The sequence below is a fragment of the Aristolochia californica genome, unplaced genomic scaffold (genome assembly GCF_029961685.1).
Source record: "Aristolochia californica isolate CCGP_79_NKW_82.1479 unplaced genomic scaffold, dmAriCali1.0.hap1 SCAF_9, whole genome shotgun sequence".
Lineage (NCBI taxonomy): Eukaryota > Viridiplantae > Streptophyta > Magnoliopsida > Piperales > Aristolochiaceae > Aristolochia > Aristolochia californica.
The window spans coordinates 2,966,490-2,988,188 of record NW_027182290.1 but is presented as its reverse complement, the minus strand read 5'-3'; the positions used below and the strand labels follow the sequence as shown (position 1 = coordinate 2,988,188).

General features: G+C 38.1%; 2 protein-coding genes across 3 annotated transcripts; one reads left to right on the top strand and one right to left on the bottom strand.

Annotated features, from left to right (window-relative positions):
* Positions 1 to 8,368: 8,368 nt before the first annotated feature.
* LOC137941376 (transcription termination factor MTEF1, chloroplastic-like) lies at positions 8,369 to 12,654 on the bottom strand. Its single transcript, XM_068786758.1, has 2 exons — positions 11,672 to 12,654; positions 8,369 to 9,083 (listed from the first exon to the last, which is right to left on the bottom strand). Exon 1 carries the CDS (start codon positions 12,611 to 12,613, stop codon positions 11,693 to 11,695), a length of 921 nt encoding a protein of 306 aa, XP_068642859.1. The 5' UTR covers positions 12,614 to 12,654; the 3' UTR covers positions 8,369 to 9,083; positions 11,672 to 11,692.
* A 2,585-nt stretch (positions 12,655 to 15,239) lies between these two features.
* LOC137941829 (agamous-like MADS-box protein AGL65) lies at positions 15,240 to 20,016 on the top strand. 2 transcript variants are annotated; one of them, XM_068787421.1, is made up of 11 exons: positions 15,240 to 15,448; positions 16,088 to 16,147; positions 16,243 to 16,261; positions 16,399 to 16,463; positions 16,550 to 16,565; positions 16,680 to 16,741; positions 16,876 to 16,972; positions 17,463 to 17,507; positions 17,612 to 17,739; positions 17,998 to 18,358; positions 19,659 to 20,016. In XM_068787421.1, exons 1-11 carry the CDS (start codon positions 15,264 to 15,266, stop codon positions 19,668 to 19,670), a joined length of 1,050 nt encoding a protein of 349 aa, XP_068643522.1. In that variant the 5' UTR covers positions 15,240 to 15,263; the 3' UTR covers positions 19,671 to 20,016. The 2 variants fall into 2 exon arrangements, with proteins under 2 accessions (XP_068643522.1, XP_068643520.1); XM_068787419.1 differs by having other exon boundaries at positions 16,550 to 16,568.
* The last annotated feature ends 1,683 nt before the right edge of the window (positions 20,017 to 21,699 follow it).

The window sequence follows — 21,699 nt, the reverse complement described above, 5'->3', positions numbered from 1 at the left end:
GCTGAAGAAGACCCAACAAGAAAGCCATAACGAGAATGATATGAACAGATTATTGTATCGATTGGATCAACTGTCCAAAATGAGATACCACGTTTATCATTTTATAATCAATCATGCTTCGAGTTTTTTTCTTTGTTCATGTTTTTTTTTTTTTTTATCTTTAAGACCTTCACTCGTGATCCACTCTCTATCTCAGCACATGGAAGAGGAAAGTTTTTACAGCTAGTAGACATTTCATTCCAACTAGAGTTCTTCTCTAAGTCCCCAGAAGTAAAAAGCAGCCTTAAAAAGAGTAGCAGTGGCGAGAAATGACTCGAATGAGAATAAAAAAATAGGCTGCCTGCAACTGCGAAGCAGGCCCCGGAGAAACCCACCAAAGTGATTCTTCCTTCCCGCAATTAGGAATCACGTCCCCCGGGCTGGATTTTCGTCATCTCATTTCTGAAACTCCTAACTGATTCTAAGTCCCTGCAGCTTATAGTTTTTCTTTTTCATGAAAAGCTAACGGAGTTCTAAAGTATTAATATCATTTCTCATTCTGACTAACCCTGTTGCAGACGTTTCATTAAGTGATGTCACAGGCAACTGGAATGTACTATCCTGGCAGGGAAAAACCAGGGAATTGCAGTCAAGCACTTTGAAAATTGAAAATGGAAAATGGCTAGTTATGGAAAATAACCTTACTAAACGCCCCAAAAATTTTAAAATTACTGAAGAGAACGTTCAAACACTAATCTTAGGTTAAATTCAGAGCTCTTCCAATTACAAAAGCTCTTCCAGTTGAGAGATATCACTGGAGAAAATTCACTCTTACCTACTTGTACCACTGCTGTACATCTTGGTTGCAAGGGGCATGCACATGGAAAACTTAAAAAGTTCTAAGAGTTAGAAAAACATACTGTAGATCTGGTGGCAAAACAGATTTCTGTTCTTATGAGATTTGACTGCAACTGAGAAGAAAACTGAGAATTTTTTCCTACTTCTCTTTACTGTCTCTTGTGCGTGGGGTGGGAACTGGGAGCCAAAGGTGACAGTTGGAAGCTCTCCCTGATCAGCATATTTAAGTGGAATTAGATGATGGAAGGACAAAGGAGTTCGTCATTATGGATGTATCCGGTAAAGATTCAAAGCCACTTTATTTGCAGAGATAAATATCTATGGTTTAGAAGGAAACCAAATTTGCCCCATTCTCCTTTGTTCTTCTGAGAACTATACTGTAGAACTACCATGTTGTATACTTGTATGTGCTAAAAGATCCATCTTGGGCGGCGTCGTATGGCAGATACCTTTCAAACCCAGATCAGTATTTCTGCTGATCAGCTATCGCACGTCAGTATGAAAGAAAGAAAATAATGGCTTGTAAGGTTTTTAGGTGGTTGCTACTTGTACTGTTTAAGTCTTGGAAGGGGGTGTTGGCCCTATACATCGGTTAAAAGAGTTTTTGCTGCTGATGCTGTGCAAACAGACGAATTAAACACATGACTTCACAACGGATTTGAAGCTTTCAGAGCCACCAAAAAGGATTCTGTAATTGGGTTTTTTCTTCTGAGAAGTTTGTTTGGATAGAGAAGCCAAAAGGGGTCAGGAGGATTAGTTATTTATGCTAATGAAAGAGAGGTCACCGCTCACCAACGGCCACCTGGTTTTTATGAGACAAAGACAAGAGCCCCTTTGGTCTCCAACTCTTCAGACCAGCCAAAGAAAGGAAAGAGAGGAAAATCGTGTCTGGGTAGCCAAGTGAAAAAATAACAGAGAATATCTTTGCTTTCATCATGCAATCTTCATCCCTGGCCAAAACAAGCAAGTTTGTTTTCTTCTCCAAACCTCTCTCTCTCTCTCTCTCTCTACCCCTCCCTCCCCTCCTGTATTCCATCAATCCCCACCCATCACTGGCAAGTGATTGTCACAGGGTTCTCTTCTCTTTCCTCTTTTGATGGCATTATCCATTGAATGTGAAGGATCTTCTTATACAAATTATAACAACCTCATGCATTTGTTGGCTTTTGACACCTAATGGGTTTGCATCAGTGTCCATCACTTATACTTCAATTGTGTTTTCAAGCTACCAACTTCAACCCCATCTCATATATAGATAAAGACCATCTGCACTCCCTCGATGTTTTAATATCACATGAACTGAGAATACTGAGAAACTGATGCTATTCTGTTATCAAATTAATAGAAAGATATGTTGGGAGGAAAAATCTTGGGCAGGCATCAATAGATGAGATCTGATGTGAGAGTGGCAGTTTCTTACAAGAATGAAAGTATGGGTTGCTAGGGCATTCCAAACTTGTGGATGCATTATTGGTTACAGAAGGCATAAATAAAGAAACATGCCCTTGGGGTGATATATATAAAAAAAAAAAAACAGATCAGATGAGATCTTGAGGCAACACCAAAGCCACAAACGCATTGTTAATGAAGCAGCAGATTATGAGGAGACTTGCCCCATGCCATTCTGTTGGGCTTGTCCCCTTGGAACCACAGAAGAAGGATATTATGGTTGGCTTACAATAATGGTTGATGTTTCCCTCAGACTAGAGTTGAAATTGGGAACAAGTACTCCTCAATACAAGACAAAAGCCTAACCTCCCAGATAGGGTGGAAGAGGAGAAGAGGGGAAAAGGGGAAAGTTGTAAGATGAAGGCAAATGTGGAAAACAAATACTGTAGAATTTCAGAAACAAACTTCAAAAAATCAATTGATTTGGCCCCTTCCTTAGCCTGCACACGTGATACTCCAACCATACAAGCTCACACAGCTCTTCTACCCAGTGGTTCTTCATGTTTCTCATTGATGAGATGGCGACACATAGAGATATAAATACAAAACCTATGTAGGTATTTCAAATTTAAATAGGGATACCTGAATTGAAGTATAAAACCCAAGTAGGTATTTCATTATTACAAGGGTGTACACTGCAGTGAATAAGCAACAGAGTCCATTAAAAAGGGCCTGGGAGTATTGATCATTCACAGTACTGCATTTCAGGGGACATAATTAACAACCCAACATTTTCCTTAAAAACACTTGATTCAATTTCAGTATTTTTTTCAATAGGATAATAATGATTCAGCTGGACAGAGGTACAAGAAAATTAAGAGACTTGTGTATTACTAGGAACAAAAAAAAAAAAAAAAGTAGTTGTCCCTCAATGGCCCTGGATTTGGAAAGTGATCCACTACCCCTTAGTAAGTGAGAATTTAACAAGACACATGTACCAAGCAAAGAAGCAGATGCTATTCCAATATTTAGCTTCCAGTGTCTCCCTCTTCTGTTTCTTTCTAGGGTTTCAGTCTGCCTCAGAAGGCAACTCTGTCTTCATCACTCCCAAAATCACAAGATGTGTAACAGCCACTGAAGAGAGTGCAGAAGTTAAGCCACTTGTTGTTCTGTAGAACTGGTCGGTCAAATACCACTTACAGTAGGAGAAGGCTTCAAAAGCATTGGGAACCCGACTACAGCATTTATAAATATCCATTGACTTGGTGGATGGGAACCAAAAGGTTTTCAGGAAGGATGGACCACTTGATGAATTTGTTGTAGCAGAGGATCAACAGTGATGCAGGGTCGAGGTGAGAGGGCAGTTCATTCACTGTCAATCGCGCCGCGTCTAAACAATCCCCATAAAGAATGCAAATCGAGCATTACGAATGGTACCTAAAAATTTGTACAATTATCAGTTTGTTCTGTGATTTCAGTTTTGGCAGTTGTTGACACTGGACTCTGTAAAGCAGCTAAGTAAATAGCTAGTAATCCTTGATAAGGAAATAGCTGAACCATCTCTTTTAGTGAAAAAAAAGTCGTGTACAGTAAAAGCTAATAAATCCGGACACAGACTCGGCTGAACCATCTTTGTCAAGTGAATTCAAAAAGCATTAGTGGGTTGTGTAAGTGGGAAGTAAATGTGAATTCCCTCTCGTCGTTTTGCTCGATGCTCGACATTGAGACATTAAACCAAAAAATAAAAAAACTCCTGTTTTTCTTTCCTCTTCGTGCTCGTCTTGTTGTTCCTTGTCCTTGTTTCTGTTCCAGTTCGACCAGTCGGTCCTCCACCACGATTTCTCTTTTCGTCGAGATTTTACAGAGTCAATGAAGTCCTCATGTATGATTTCTCTTTCCAGTGCTTTGATTTCTCCATTAATTTTTACTCTCTTTGATCGTGAGGGATTCGCATTTACAATACCACATCTACAAATTTGGTTCCGACATCTTCATCGATGTAAACTAGTAAATAATCCAGCTATTTTTCACAAGTTAGAAGAGTTGTTTGACCATCATCGTATCACCTACTGTCGGTACTCAAAAAGGCATCACCCAGGATGGCAGCCATGATTTCAATGGGGGCTGCTACCTCTCCTCCTGTTCACTTCACATTGAATTTACATTGTACACACTAATAAATAAAAATACTTTATACTACATTTTCTATTTCATACATTAATAAAAAAAAGAATTCACTTTCAGATTTATTTATGGTAGCATTAATGGCAGAAGACAGAGAAGTGTACCGAGGAAGAAGCAGCAGATTGATTTTGTGGAGATTTCCTTGCATTAATTGGGGAGGAGACGATGATACAGAGGAGGTTTACAGCCACAAGGAAGTGGAAACTCGCCTCTGTACCTCAGTCCACGTGTTTCCTCTCCACAGTTGTATTCTCGGACAAGTCCGGTCCGGCATTTCCTTCAGGAATCAGGTCCTTTCCGAAGAGCTCAGTAAATGGGACGGACCCACTTCTTCCTTCTTCCTTTTTCGAAAACCAGACATGACCAACTCCATGAATTCGACGAGGACTCTGGCAAGACCTTCCAAAGTTTTACCATGTATCCACCCCATTCAGATCATACTGGATACGGACGTAAGAGAGAGAGAGAAAGAGAACTTGGTGCAGTTATCTAACGTGTTTGGAACACTAAAAATGATCCATTTTACAATAATTCGAAGGAAAACAGAAATGGAGGATCTGGGGCAGGATTTATAATTGTTCAACCCCTGTTTGTCTACAATACGACCTTTCCTGATAAGATTACAACCGACAATTTTGTACATACTAAAGTACTACTGAACGGAAAAAAAAGTAGTCAAAAAGTTCAACAAACAGAGATCAGTGTGAACTAATGAATTTGACGAAAGAGGCGCCGAAGAAAATTAGTTCCAATTTAACTCACTGGAGCAGCGTACATCACTCGGCATGCCAGTCTGAAAACTCTGAACAGGGTCATTCAAACGGGAGTGATTTTGAGGGCTGAAAGGACTTCCAGGATTCAGAAAGAGTAATGGGAAAGGAAATTTTCATAACGATTACGGTCTTATTCGACCGAAATGACTAAAAGCAAATGAGCAACAAAAGTACCCCTTTACTGAACCCAGAATGAAAGAGAAGAAGATCGTCTGGAACAGAACCAAGTGCGTGCGATTTTCCGGCACGCACCACAGGAACAACAGAAAAAATATACATTTCAGCAGTAAGGCCTTCTGTGACTTCATTTGTTCGTTTGTCACAGCAAGCTTCGTTAGAGAATCTCTGCAAGCAGAGCACCTGACACTTGTCCAATCAGTCTCCCTCAGTTAATTCAATCAAATCCTCCCATTGGCCATTTCTGAGAAAGATGGTGTTTTGTTTAATGTAGTTAATTTATGCGTAGCTACACTCACAGACGGATTTCTGGATTGTTTGTTGCCAAACCAACATTTCCAGAAGCAGTAATGTCATCACTTTGGCAGATTCTGGAAATGGGGCGAAGCATCCCTTTACACGTCTTAAATTTTAAACCTATCTGCAGGTAGCAGCAGAGGAGCCGAAGCAAATAGTCCTGAAAAGATCTCTCTTGAAAAGGGTCATCACTCATCACTTTCAACGAATTTTCTACACTGTTAATACTATAGGGAGCCCTTACTGCGGTGACAAACTAATATTTCAATCCACTGTTCATCCACCATTGTTATCATAAGCAGGTAGCCTACGCTTTAGATATCAGAACACTTGAAATCTGTAGATAAGTTATGAAGAGTAGAGTCTTGAGTCTTTAATCACTTCTCAAAGTTTTTTACAACCCATCAGGTCCAGTTTTTTCCGACTTGACCAAAGATTTTAGCGAGGGTGAATCAAATAGAGTCTTAAACCAACTTTTCAGTGCTACTATCAACAAAAGTATAGAGAGACCATTTCTCGAACTATGGGGGAAAGCACCACCTCGTATGTCTTCTGCCCGCTTAGCTGAACACGTTTAAAAATAGATAGAACTTAGGAAACCCAGACCTGAATGCTTCACACAAACGGATCCTATGGCCAGTGGCTGTCCGTAGAGATGTGACGCTGTGATCACGCCATGGTTGCAGATAAGAAAGCTGAACCACCCACGAGCTCTGAATCTGTTCCACGTTTAAAGAGAGAGACTTGTCAGGCGATGAACCAAGGTTACATAATAATGACCCCAAAAAAAAAATGCATTACTGTGATTTTGTTTTCTACCATTTACCGCCACCCCTGAGCTCCCTCCCTTGAAAATGCCAAAAACGAAATAGAAAAAGTTGCTCCCGTCATGATTCCATTCTTCACAGAAACTAATTGCAACCTCCTTTTCCACATTGCCCACAGTTTTCTCAGGTACATAAGAGGGCCGAGTAGAACACCCAGTGCGTATAAAGAGCTAGGTTTGCATCAACCCTGTTTTAACATCTGCATTTCCTGAAAAGATTATGGTAACTGGTTGGTTGGCTTCTTCATAATACAAAAGACACAGCAGCAAACAGATGATATCAAATTCTGGACAATATTACAGCTCTGGATTACTGACAAAAAGTGAACGTCCGAGAGGAACTGTTACTTAGCACTCACTGCAGTTACATGACAATGGAATTTGGAAATAACCAGTCGAAGTCTGTCAGGAGTATGTTTCGCTGTTCTGGGGAAGGCTGGAATTGAAGAAACTAATAACAAAAAAGTACAGATGATAACCCAGTATACTCGGACACCAAATTTTTAGCATGGTCTGTCAGTTTGTACTCTCCCTTTCAACCACCAGGGCCAAAGATTTTCTGCAAATAGAAGGCTTCTCTGTGTGATCAAAACAAATTCATGGCCACCGCAGATGCCACTATTTCACAAGAGATGAACGACAAGAAAAACCATGATTCTCAAATCTACGAAGAGACAAGGCATTTGAAATAAACAGTAGTCTGAGTTTCTGGTGAGAAGCTTGTCTTCTCCTCGATGAGGCTCTTCATCAGTCACGTCAAAAAAGAGGGATAGGAGGTCTTGAGAAGCTTGTCTTCTTCTATGAAGATCTTTTCATCAGTCACGTCAAAAAAACAAAAAATAGAGGGGTAGGAACAAGGAGGTCCTGACCAACTGCCTAGTATGCCTCACTGTACCAAGATTCCTGTAATGGAAGGGAAAATACTTAAGGGTAACTGAAACAAGAAAATACACGAGAATGGGATCCGATTTTGCCAGAAGCTTCCAGGCGATGATTCAAAAACACACCCACAACTTAGAATCAGCCAAAACCACACCTCAGACCAACTTGAGTTTTGCACCCGCAACTAGTCACTTTTTTCATTTCACAGAAGTGAAGAGGGAAATTTTGTGGTTTTCTCAGACAGAGTGGTGCCTAATAGTAAATTATTGTTAATTTAATTGGAACAAGATAGGTACAAAACAACTAATATAATAACCCTCTCAAATGAAGCAAGGATCCGGGCAAAGATGGCAAACAGTGTCAAAGAATGATATTTAGAAGCAAAGCAGTTATATGCTGAGAATAATCATACAATTATATGAACTAAAATTCACCCAGTTCAACAGGAAATCCCGAACTTGATGGGTCTTTCTTTTGGCCAACAACCAATTTGGAAAACTTCTTACTGCCGCATTTAGTCAGTCATCCTTACTGCTGCATTTCAGCTGCATACTTCTTTCATTTTCTGGCAGCTTAAATAACTTTTTTCAAAAAGTTGACTGTTATTTAACATATTTTAAAACTGGTATTCAGTAGAACTTTAAGTGAACCTCAATGTTTGATTATAAAAAACAGAGACATCTCTAAATCTCGTTGAACTTGTAGCATCATTTTTTTAATGTGAAGTAAACCAAAAGCACAAATGGCCCTTAACAGAGTCCATTCCTTTGGAGACAAAGCACGAAGAAGCTTAACAACAATAATATGAATGATCATACTCCAAAACGCACATGACGTTATGAATGATGCATTGAACTGCATAAAGGAGTATAAAGTATTATCAGAGTTTTGACAGAAAGAAGCAAGTCATCAGATGCAATGTAATTAAGTTACAAAATTAAAAACGAAAAAAAAAAAATGCAACTTCATCTCCATTGAACTCATCACATCATCATATTGAGAGTCTTAATCCAAGAGTATTGAAATAGGTAAAAGAACGCTTTTATTCCATTTTTAACAATGACTGGCTAACTGAATTGTTGGATCCACCTTTTCCAATTTTTTGCCTCACTAGCTTACTTTGCTTCTGGCATCACCATTACAGCCTTGTCCATGCTATGTTGAGGTGGCTAGAATCCTTGTCCTTCATCCTGCTCTATCATTTTCTTGCTCCACCGGTAGGTTGGTCTTGAAATATCCTCACATATCAATTCATGTCACTTTCAGCTTTCTTCTTATTCTGTCAACCCATACACACATTCACTAAACCCTTCTCATTGGTGCAAAGGATTCATGTAGATTATACACAACAAAATTTGCCCCGAAATTTTTCATGACATATAAGCAATCTTCCAACAGCTAGCTATAAACCCTTCAATTCAAAGACCTGCCCACTTTTCAGTTCACATCATCTCTCAATTCATTAATCATCAATCAATAACCTGCTTACAGCATACACAAGGGATTGCCTCCTCTATATGGTAGTCAATTCACCAGAAAATAGTGCATAACACACAGACAAGTTATCCTCGGAATGAGCCCTCAATCACACGAAACACTTGTTTCCTTTGCCATACATCTCATATCGGTAACTACAACCTTTTTCGTATCCATAAGGAAATCAAAGAAAACTTCCCATTGCAATTGAAGCCAGCAACAGACCAAATAAATTGCTATCACTGTAGAAGGAAGGGAAAGTAACACATATAAACACCAGAAGTAGCTTCTAGCAAATGCAGCATTTCTGTTAAGCTCAAATTTAATTACAAAAGTAAAACCTATTACTTAGACCACATTTACATAGTCTGAAAGTATTTCCATGTGGGGAGTTGCAAGTTCCACTTCTAAGGATCCGAGCTTGTTGTATTTTATTGGCTGTGCCAGATGACAGCACAGCAGAGGAGATGAAACAAAAACTAGGGAAGGAGCAGGAAAACAAGAAAAGAGAAAGAACTCTAACACCACAGCACATAAATGTTGGAAAAATAAACAGGTGGATTTTCCATGCAAGAGTAGTTTGCAGATTTTTTTTAATAACAATGAGGAAAAAAGATTCAATTAAGAGAGCAGCTGAGAGAGACGAGCACAATCGGTAAGGATACACTATAAAATAAGCAAACAAGGTCCACAAGAACATAAGATAGCAAAAAGCACCTAAGCTAAAAATACAAACGGGAAAGATCAGTGAGGAAGAGAGGTTCCTACAATGGGTTACAGATTTCCTTCAAGCAGACCTAACTTCCATCTCTAAAATTAGAAGAAATAGATAGAACTATTTTACTTCCCATAAAATTATGTCATGGTTTCATACAAGTAGATTACATCACAAACTTTCATCTTTCTAGATTATGACAAAACGAGTCTAGAATGACCTCAACAGATCATGCAAAGAAGAAGATTTCCAACATATGAAGTGTTTACCTGAATTTCCTTATTCTTTGTTCTTTTGTTTATTTTTGAGAACAGTAATGAGAGATTTTATAAAGAGAGAGAGATGCCACACGGGCTACAAAGCTCTCCAGAGTACAAGAGAAAGAAAGAAAGAAAGGCAATGGCTAAGAAATGGTATGGAGCTTCCCATTTAAAGGAGTTGCAAGGACACTTCACTATTATCCAGGGAATTAACTAGACTCTGTGCACTCACTGAGGTGTTGGTCCATTTTCAAGAAGTAATTCTAGCACAAAAGCCAAAATCAAGCTACATGTTGAGGCTCTTTAAAAGAGAGTTTTTATCTTTCAGAGAGGAAGTACATTGGTGTTAGTAGACAAAATTTTCCTCTGATGTTTACATATTTCTCTCACATGAAAAGGCATCTTGCATTAGTATAACCACAAAAAAAAAAAAAAAAAATCCTCCAACTAGGGTAACTAAAGAAGAGTTCCTTGCAAAGTTCTTTTTAGGGGAGTTATACCCTAATATTAGTATAATCAACTCCTTGTTTATACACTCACACTTCTTTTAGTATCAAATGACTCACCAAATCTAGATGCCCATAAAACTACGATTTACATTCCATAACAGTAGAACTCAAACCTACATAAGATGTCAATATTAAGCTAGGAATAAATCTAGGAGATTCAACTGATCCTAGTCACTAAGCACGATAACTTAGAACTACTTTTCTAAGACTGCTGAAAGCAAGGAGAAATAGAAATCACTTTTCAGTAGTCACTGATAGCCAAAAGAAAATTACACAAAAAAATTCAATATCTAAAAATTACATCAGACTCCTGCAAATATAAAAGATATCACACACCACATGAACACAACTCCTTGGAGAACAAGAAGGGATTTTTTCATTATGCATGTGAGAGTGAGCAGAAAGTTCAATGACAGCTCAACAAACTCGTGGCATAATCATCATGTTAATGCCATGACATTGTTGTTCCAGCATCATCTATCAAATTCGTTGCAAGGAAACTAGTGCAGATCAAGTGTGAGCCATCAAGAGATTAATCCAAGTAATTATAATGAATTAGGGTGAAGACTTTATGATTCAAACTCAAGATTAAGTAATTATAACGAGTTAGGGTGAAGACTTTAAATTTCAAACTCAAGACTATATGAATTAGGCTCTCTAGTGATGCGATTAATATCAGAATAACATGAATTTCTTCATCATCCTTGTTTATTTTGATATTCAGAATAGAACACTAGACATTTCATTCATCATGGTAGACAACCTCCATAACAAGTCATAAACATGAACAAGTAGTAGTGTCAAAAGTCAAAAAAGTGTGAGAAGCCTTTGGCACCATTTCCAATGAATGGTTTCCTCAGCCATTGATACGATCATAAAAGTGTTCTAATGTCACCATATCGAGGATTGAGTTAATTGCTTGTTATAAAATACGGATTTGTGCAACACAACCTTGCAAAAGGCTTGAAACATTTTGACAAATACAACTTTAATTACTCATATCTGCTGCAACGTCATTCGAGAGAAAAAAAATAAAAACAATTATGCCTTAGTTGCTCCACGACTAGATGCGAATACATTATTCAGTAATAGTCTACAACCGAGGAAGAAGAAATTTTCTGAGGCCCTTGCACCAAGGCATCATCAGCTGACTATATACTGCAAATATTTCTCTTACCATATACTTTTGTCCAATAGGTTGTTATCCCATTAGCACTCACACTTTCTTCTCCATCTCCCCTTGGAGCAAATTACATCACAAAATTAGAGGTAATATACTGTCAACTCAAAGGCATATACAAGAGTAGTTACCTAAATTTAGAAAAGAGCATACAGAAATACTCCACCTTTAAAGAAACCAGTAGCCATTACGACGGAAACTTCTCATCAACCAATCTCAACCGCATCTCAACAAGTAGATCATTAAACTCTCCATCACTAACCTTCAACATGTTTGAGAGTCTCAAAGAGAGCCCGTGCTCCAGTAGTAACCGGTGTCTCGGCTTTATTTTCCGCTCCAAGCTAAAAGAGAAATATTGTGGAAACTTCTTCAGTTCTTCCACATCTCCACTCATTTCATTCAAAAAATATTCAACTTTCGGTCTGAAATTTTTTTCTATACTAAACGTCAACAACCCAGGCGATCTCAAGACCATTTTCACGGTCTCCGTATAAGAAAATCCCAAACTCTGCAAATACTCGAGCTTGGGCGTCAGCGTTGACTCCACGCTGGACACTAGCAGGAGCGTCGTCTGGCAAGTGATCTTATGGGGCCCAACGAAACCCAATCTTCGCAAGAAGAAGAGGGTCGGGCGAAGCTGATCAGGCACGCTGGAGATGAGTAGCCTCGGGCATCGGGTGACGGATCTCCGAATATCCGCAAACGGGATTTGAACTTCGGTGAGGAGAAATTCAAAAACCGGGTGGAGGTCAGAGGCGGGATGAGCGGTCAGGAGCTGTGGAAGCATCCCCAAGATTCGACCCATATCGGAACGTTCAATGCCGAAGTGTAGAAGACATTTTTCGACGGATATGACGGAGTCGAGGGAGGTGGAACGGAAATTAGGGTTCTTTGCAAGGGCCTTGGCGGAGTCGACATTGAGGCGTTCTAGGTAGAGGAGCTTCTGGCGGAAGCGGAGGCCGGAGTCGGAGCTGGTAGGGGGGAAGGGAGACGAAGGAGTGACGGGTTTCAGAGGGTTGAAGCCGTCGAGATTAAGGGTCTGTTTTCGCGGGTGAGGATCTCCCGAAAATGGGGTTTGGAGGGAAAACTGGAAGGAGGGGATTATCATCTCGAGGCAATGGCATGCATTGAGGAATCAACTCGAGAGGAGACGATAACAGTCGCAGAGTCTAGCGGCCGTCTGTGTGTGTCCGTGGCTGGATAAGGGAGGCATTTTCTCGCACGTGCGAAAAAACTGAGAGCAATTTTTTAATGCAAAAACTCTTTGCATAGGTACCGTGAATTTGGGTCGAAGATATATCCTAAAATAATTAGCTAATTTAAGAAGCCTTTTTTCTGTTATTATTTCTTAACACTCCTCCTCACATGTAGGCCCTTTTTTGTGGCTCTACAAGTAGATAATTTAAGTGTAGTCCCTATTTTGGCTCTAGTTAAAAGAATAGTCTCACATAGATTAGTGAGAATAAATATATTAAATTTATTAGTTGGAAAAAAGATTTCTTAAGATCGCTAGTCATTTTGGGATAGGCCTTGGACCCAACTTCACGAAGGTGACTGGCATTGGATATAATATTTGACAAATATTTATGAATGTTTTATATTTAGATAAATATTTTTACATATTTTAATAAAAAACTCTTTTAATAGTGATATTCTTAAATATTTCATAAATTATTGAAAGATCAATAATCATAATTCACATCATTGATTAGCTTAATAATTTTTTACAGTGAATGGAAAAGCTAAATATATACAAATATTTTAATATATAATTTTTTTATAAATAATGAAAATTTGAGTATGCAACCTCCCTTTCTCCGATCACTTGTAAATTTGCAATGGAGAATATATCTATCACGTTAACGTGAATGAGTCTCATTCATAATCCTATGTTATTGAAATTTACTAACCTAATTGGCTCGAATCTCAAGTATTGTAATGCAACAACTTCTCCTTCTCATCCTAAAATGATATAAATGAGTCTTGTCTAATAGTTAAACTATAACGACAATCACAGTAGCCTTTACCAGTAATGATTTTCACCCATCTACTCCTCTCCTCTGTCATAATATTTCTATTTTCATCTTTGTTGGCTTTTATCTTCAGCTTCATGTCATATAATTATTCGTTTGAACTTTTTAACGTCACCATTGTGAAAAAATGAGACGAGGTATTGGATAATTGAATATAAAGGAATGTTGCAAGAACCCAGAGAAGGGAATCAAGTAATATGTGGGATAAACACCAGCATAAGTAGTTGATACTAATTTGTGCTTGAAAGTTGGACAACGATGGTGGACCATTGCGTTGCCTTTATATAGGCCTGGCAAGATAAATGAAGAACCAAACTCTGCACTCTGTAGCGTCTTTCTTGAAGAGCTGTCCACTTTCTCAAGTTAACAGAACGTAGACTTTCTTCATTGAGCTATTCAATCGTGGTATGCAAGATATGCCATTGAAACTGTGAAGTTCTTTCTTTTTCAGCGTTTTTTTATTTTTTATTCTGTGATTGATCTGCTGAGAGATATGCAATGGGTACGAGGGGAAGAATTGAAACGTGTTTCTGCGGACGCAGGACGTTGCGTTGCACCGATTAATTTCGTTGGAAATGTAAGGATCCATGAGTTCATGCAGGGTTTTGGATGCTGTATTGGAGGGTATCGGAGTTTGACAGTGTGGGGGGGGGGGGGGGGGGGGGGGTGTGTACATGACAGAAAAGGCCCCGCCCCGGTTACACGGTTAAAAGACGGGGCCTGGGAAACCAGTTAGATGCGTTTCGGCCGCAAAAAACCCGATACACGTATTGAAATTTCGGAGCTGGGCCCTGAGAAAGAGGAGCTTTCATGGCTGCGAGTTTCGAATGATTTGTTCATTAAGCAGGTCTCGTCCGTTAGAATCTCGCGGTGGTCCCCTCGTTTAATCTGATTATTTTTCTTTCTTGTTTTAGAAAAAAATTGATGGTTGGTTTTCTAAATCCCGGACGCCTCCCGATTCTCCCGCGCGTTTTAAAGACCGATTTTGCAGCCTTGCCTATCATGTAACGTAACTTCCCATTTCTCGATCTCTCCAGCCTCTTCCTCTTTTACTCTCTGCAATTCTTATTGTTTTCGGGAATTCAGAGTTTTTTGGTGGGTTTTGGATTGCTCCGTTTTCATCTGTTGTAGGTTTTCTTACTCGGGTCTTCTTTAGTTTTTTCTTCCGCTGTTGCCTGATATTGCTTATCCTGGGACTAGAAAAGGGTCGAATTTGCTTTTACCTTTATTTCTTTTCGGTTTAAAGTTGGGAGTTTTTACCTTCTGGACGTGGTGGATGTTAAATTTTGTTGCCCGACTCATGGAAGAAGCTGTTCCCGTTTTCTTATTTTCCTAGAATTGTGGAGAGTCGGTTCTGTCGAATGGTGATTGACGCCTTTGAATTTCCAATGGAGTGCTATTTTTAAGGTCAATGCTTTAGATTTTCCTGGCGATAGATAGCATATTTATCTATCATGCTGGATTCTCTTGCGTTCTAAACCCAGCTTGGAGTGTTGTTTTGGCTGATTTTTCGTAGTATTGGTTAAACAAGTCCGCTACAATGTTTTCCAGATGGTTGTCGTCGAATTTTGAGTTATTGTGTTTGAGTATGTTGGTTGGATTTTGGAGATTCTGTCCTTGTAGATGTTTCATTTGATTATTTGTAGGAGATTTTTTTAGTGAGAATTCCCGGTTTTGAATTGATGAAGGGATCGTGATTAAGAGGTTACCACAATAGTTTGCAGGATGGGAAGGGTGAAGCTAAAGATTAAGAGATTGGAGAGCACAAATAATCGTGCCGTGACCTATTCAAAAAGGAGGACTGGAATTTTGAAGAAAGCAAGGGAGTTATCTATTCTATGTGACATAGACATTGCCCTTCTCATGTTTTCACCCGCTGGGAAACCTACATTATGCCTTGGAGAACGGAGGTACTTGAAAGTTTCTTACATTTACTAGATCATGAGTTGCAACAAATAATTTGATTGTCGTAATGGAGGAAACACCATGGACTTCTTTGATATCCCTGGATCGGTCTTTGTGGCTCACGAATGCATTTTGTTCTGGATGTAAAATGGGTCAATGAGGACTACTCCATTTTCCAGTGATTTTATTTGTTTAGTTGCCTCCCTCTATTCATTGAAATGGAAACTTTTGGTTCAGATGATTTAAAAGCTCTTATTGGGTATGTTTAACTTAATAGGAAGAGCAATGCTCAAACTTGAGTTTTAAGGTGCCCGCACTATGATTTCAGAAGAACTGTTGAAGAGATACATCTTTCCCTTATATGAAAACTGTGGAAGTGCTCTTTACTCAAGTATGTGGAATTGTTATTCTCATCAGATATAATAATATCTAGTACAGCACACTAGAAAATGTATACCAAAATGTCTGTTCATTACTGTGAGAACAAATTAGTGCCGGCTGGTTGGATTAAAACCAAATAAATTGGATTAAAAAAATAGTGTCAGTTGTTGACCTCAAAAGTTATCTTCCTGTTGTTGTTAGAAGTTATCTTTCTGTTATTGTTAGAAGTTAAGTCCGAATAATCATTACTTTTTATGTTTCAGCAATATTGAAGAGGTTATAGCAAAGTTTGCTCAATTAACACCACAGGAGAGGGCAAAAAGGTGAGATGGAACTTATTTAATTCGTGACATTTGGGTTATGATTTGGGATTGATTTTGTATTGAATGAGCTAAACTTTGTATCTTTTTTGGAACAGGAAGCTGGAGAGCCTTGAAGTACGTATCAGTCACTCCTGTTCTGCTCTTTGATGGTCTCCTTCACAAATTGTTAAATAGTAACTGGTTTTTCCATGATGCATCTAATCAATAATGTTAAGTTAATATTACCAATTTTTTGTATTGTTTTGATATAGGCACTCAAAAAGACATTCAAGAAGTTGGACCATGATGTTAATATTCAAGATTTTTTGGGTACTGGGTATGTCTCAAAATAGTCTTAGATGAGGAACTTTCCATTTAAATATGCTGGAATTCTCACAAAAGTGTTTTCTTTTGTTCTTGCAGGACTCAAACAGTTGAGGTGGTAATCTTCAAACTATTGAAGCTAAATTGAATTAGTCATTTTTTAATGTTCTTTACTTCTTCTTTTGGTTTATTTTATATATTTTGTTTTTAACAAAAAATTATTCTGCAGGAATTGACTAATCAGTCAAGGCTATTGCAATCTCAACTTGCAGAAATACATAAAAGAATAAGGTGTGGTTTATTGATAAGTCATAACATGGTTTTGGTATGCATCAGTTGAAATGTCATTATCAGTCTCCACATAATATCTGTCTCCATATGACACTGCAACTTCTAGTTTGCTATTGTTGTTCTGTTTGTTTCAGCTATTGGATGGATCCAGATAAGATCAATAGCTTAGACCATATTAGGATGATGGAAGAATCTCTAAGAGAATCAATCAATCAGATTCGAGCTCATAAGGTATGTTTTTCTATGATAGTTATGATGTTTCCTTGGTCATTTTATAATGCATATGTTGTATGAAGTTTTTACTTTTGAAACTGTCTTGCGTCAGTATGATCCCCATGGAAGTCAAATATTTTGAACTTGAAGCAGATCTATGATAAAGCTTCCTCTTATCAGAGCATGTATGCTCTAGAAGTTGAAGTCCTTTTGGTTTTGGTTAATCACTGTAGAATTCAGTAATTGTCATACATAATCTCCCTTACCCAACCTGAAGCACCCAGCCAAATGGCTGAACTTTGAAAAGTTGAATTATATCAGGGTGCATGTGAACGCAATTAGAGCCATCATATCAAGAGTCCTACCCTCTTGCCAGTGAATACATGTTTCACAATTCTACAATTCTACAATTCTAAATGATCCACTTCTGTGGCCGTAGCACAATTGTGAAGGATATTAATTGTTCACGACCTGTTTTTGGTATTTGATTATGATTCGTGCTTTGCAGGAAAATTTTGAGAAGCAGCAACTTATGTCCCTAGAATGTGGCCAGGTAAAACACACTGTTTGATTTGTGCAAGAATTTTGATTGACAGTGGTATCAAATCCGGCAAAGAGTTGTATAGATTGCAATGTAAGCTGACCTTGATTTTGCAGTTTCAAAGTAGCGTGCATTTACCGTTAGGGATGGGAGGTCAACAACAAGCACAAACATTGTCTTGGCTTCCTAGTAATGATGGTCGACCTATACTATTGACAGAAGACCCAAATTTATTGCCTCACAGGTGAGCACGTTAATGAACTGTCTTTGGCTTGGATTAATGATCTGCATCATTGTTCTCACTACTGAGCTCATATTGGCTTATGACCGAAGGGGATATAATAATTTATTAATAGGGAAGCTCGTAAGTTTGACAATAACTGATATTTAAACTTTCAAGAGGAAGCATTTGATCCACCACTGAGTAAATAAAATTTTTCTCATGCAACTGCTTCTAGTGGTTTTGGTATCTGATTGTGCAATTTGACTGGTCTGTTATTAGGGACATTGAGTGTTCTGCAGGTGCCTCTGTTCCGAGTTTTTCGAGCTACTTCGACACTGCAACGCCGAATGAAATTGACAGATCTGGTCAAGAAGGTGGAGCCATTAACGAGCTAAACCCAAATGAGTGCTTGAGGTTGCAACTTGGAGGCCAGTTCCCATATGAACCATACAATCTTAATTTGATTGACGAAAAGAAGTTCAAGCCAGGAGGGGACATGACCTTACATGAACAAAGTATGGATTACCAAGTGAGTGGGTTTGGGCAGCCCAGGCCAGAGTATGATGCAAACCATCATAATTGGGCTTCTATGTCTGGATCTTGTGGAGTTGCCATGTTTGAAGAGCATACTTATCAGCAGGTGATGCTCTCGTCTTTATTCATGTCTGAGACATTTGAATATCTAACCACACAACAAGGACGCTGCTGTAGTATATTAAGCATCTGAAATATCATCTGTTGTTGGTGATCAAAATCCAACAAGGAAACCATCGATAGTTTTCTTTAATTTATGCTTTCAATAAGCTTTACCTGTGCATGCTTCATGAGGTTCCTTGGAGCCCCACCACCATGAAATTATTTGAGACCCAACAATGTTGGGCTCTTTTCCAACGAGTATACCATCTTGTCATCTCAATAGAATAGGTGGTTTTCCATAAAGCTGTTCCAGGTCATAATTATATGAATTGATCACAATTAGTTGTTATGGGTTTGCTTTATGCAAGATAGTTTACCATAATAATAGATACTGGTTCTTTACGGTTGGAATTTTTTTTTTTTTTAGCCACATAATCAAGGATATTTCATTTATATTTGATTCTTTGAGAGCAGCTCAATTTCTAAACTTGGTTACTCCTATGACTTGCGAATTCATAAAGTCCTCTAAGCACTAGATGTGAGATATACTTGCCTTGTGCTCAATTTCACCTTCACTTTCCAAATAAACACAATCAAGAAGTTGGGTGGCATTCTTCTTTCCTTTCTCTGTGCTTTCAAAAACTGTAATTGGAGAAACATCATTTTTTCATGTGCCATTTGTGATCTATGGCAGTCAGTAGTGTTCCAATTATGAGTCTTCACTGGAAAGGACTAAATTGCATGAAGTTTCTAAACGCTAGGAGCAAAGTCAAAATTGGAGAATAATGACAGAAATTTCTAAACAGAACTCTGTTTTGGCCTTTCATGTTCACATGTAGGTGTTGGTTGTGGTTGTTAGAAGTAAGATCTCTTAAGGTGAAAGTGGTTCCTTTTTCTAAAAAAGAAAAAAGAAAAAGTTGGAACTGGTTCATCTTCCATGGTGCATTTCCATCCTCTATTTCTATAATTCTTGTAACTGTTATAATTTCTTAAGTCCCGAGTTCAGCTTTTATATTTGCTTGGGCTTTGGTCCTGCTTCCTTCTGTGAGCCGTCCTTTTTGAAATCCTATGTCTATGATTTAATTGTAGAGCACCTGTTCACATAATTCCCTCTTACATAATCATTGCTGCTCATATATGCACTGGTAGTTCATTGGATCATTATGAAGCAAACATTTCATCACTATTGAAAAAGCCAGACATGGATCTGTATATGTTTCTGCAGGAAACTGAGGTCATTCCTTTGACATATTCAGCTAAAAATCTCTATCGTTATGGTTTTTTTTTTTCCTTGTCTGTTTCAGCAACCAAACTGAGAGGCTACAGGGTCATCACTTGTTAAAAGATGTCATAGGGTTTGGTGACCTCCATCGCCAAAAAACTTTACTCATGTAATCTATACTTGTGGGTGGATTTTGAAGTTGAGACGGCTTTCAACTACAAGTCATCTTATTGTACATGTACAGAAAGGAGCGATAGGTAGGCTGAGAGGGAAGAATGCTGATTCTCTGTGCCTTCATGCACTGGACTGCATTATCTGTTATATGAAAATCATCTTCTATTGTAAATGACATATCATCTGGCTCATTCACTTCTTTGCCAGCATAGTTAGATTGTCTTATCACAAACAATCCCATGTTCTCTATACAACTCTCAATTACCTGAGGTGTAAATTCAGATTTATACATGAAATCAATACTGCTTCCAATATGCAATTCTTACCACTAAGTTTTCAGTTGTTGTTGCCATATCATATCAGTTGACCTTCTCCTGTTTGGTATGATCACTTTGCTATAAGTTGAATATGTAACCTCAGAATTTGCTCACATACTAAACTAAACCTTCAGAATTTTTCTACTCAATGATGGTACTAGTCACAACATAATTGAACCCTTCTTTATAGCAGTCTTTTCTTCATTTAATAGCAGCCAAGATGTGGTTGCAGTAATCGGAGATGGATTTCGTCTTCTCCTGCTCCAATAGCTCGAACTAACGTGTCAAATTCTGAAGAAGCATTTCTTGAACCTAGGCTACAACCCTCGTAGATCTTTATATGAGTGACGCTTGCTTCTTTCGCCATCTAATGTTAGAAATCCGATACTCACTCTTAGAAGTGGCCACTGATGACAGACATGGAAGAAAAGGAAGCAACCATTCGAATGAAATTCATAGTTTTCTCAAACCAATATAAATATAAAAACATGAGACCCAAATTTAGTCAAATAACAACCCATGAACATATTTTTACAATTTTTTATGTATATAAATAAAAACAAAGTCCAGAAAGAATAAGACGAAGAAGCTAAAGAAAGAAGAAGAAGAAGAAGAAGAAGAAGAAGAAGAGGGAGGAGGTTGCATAACTTCCTTCCTATTCATATTTTGCTCAAAAGATAAACCAAATACAAATCATTTAAAAAATAAATCTCTTAAAAAGAGTATGTGGAACTAACTATACATGACCTGAACCAGAAAACATAAAAGGGCCAAGCTAATGTTCAAAGAGCAAAAACTAATTAGTAGAATGGATCATGCTTCTAATCAGTAACCCTTCAAACACAGTGAAGACCAATCCAAAAGTTGAGTTTAGCACTGGCAAAATGGTCTCGAGTTACTACTGCATTATTCTAGAATTTACTTACTGAAAATTATAGTAAAAGAATGATAAAAAGGTAAGGAGATGCTCCTATTTTGCAATGTTAGTATTATTCCGGTAACCTACATTAGACTTTATACGGAAAGTGGAACAGAGAAAAGTAAAAACTTGGTTTTATCACATATCATACACTACAACCTGGTTGCAAAAACCAACCTCCTCTTGCATAAACGGTGCACAAAAAGAACTGATTCGGGAGATTAGTGTTGAAATCCAGAATTTACAACATGGTAGAATATTAGGATTGAAAACATACCTGAATCCATTCCGTGAATTTCGTCTTCTAATGCGGAATTTATGTGATGAACGATAAGGATAGATATTGATATTGTAGTCTTCCTCAACTAAATCGCCTTATTCCTCAATGAGACCTTCGTCTCTCTTCCGGATGGGGAGAATAAAAACTGTGGGTGATCTCAAACATGCCTATTTCCAACTGGTCCTTCTTTAGTCTTTAGTGAGATCTTTCCATAGTCCTTAATGCAATGTGAACATTGCACATAGAAAAACACAAACAAGTTCATAAATAAAATAATAAGCAATCAATTTTATTAAAAAATCAAATAACTCAATGTCTAAAACAAACATATAGTACAAAAATGACTCCCACTAAACCAAGGTATCCTAAAAAATAACGCCTATATGAGCAGTGTGCTCATAAAAGACCTTAGGCGGTAAACCCTTGGTTAATG

Bases quoted from the DNA above. Each gene is read 5' to 3' on its own strand.
- LOC137941829 (XM_068787419.1), top strand. From the start codon at position 15,264: ATGGGAAGGGTGAAGCTAAAGATTAAGAGATTGGAGAGCACAAATAAT. The intron at 15,449-16,087 runs GTACTTGAAAGT...TTTATGTTTCAG, and splicing joins TTATGCCTTGGAGAACGGAG to CAATATTGAAGAGGTTATAG. The intron at 16,973-17,462 runs GTATGTTTTTCT...CGTGCTTTGCAG, and splicing joins ATCAGATTCGAGCTCATAAG to GAAAATTTTGAGAAGCAGCA.
- LOC137941376 (XM_068786758.1), bottom strand. From the start codon at position 12,613: ATGATAATCCCCTCCTTCCAGTTTTCCCTCCAAACCCCATTTTCGGGA.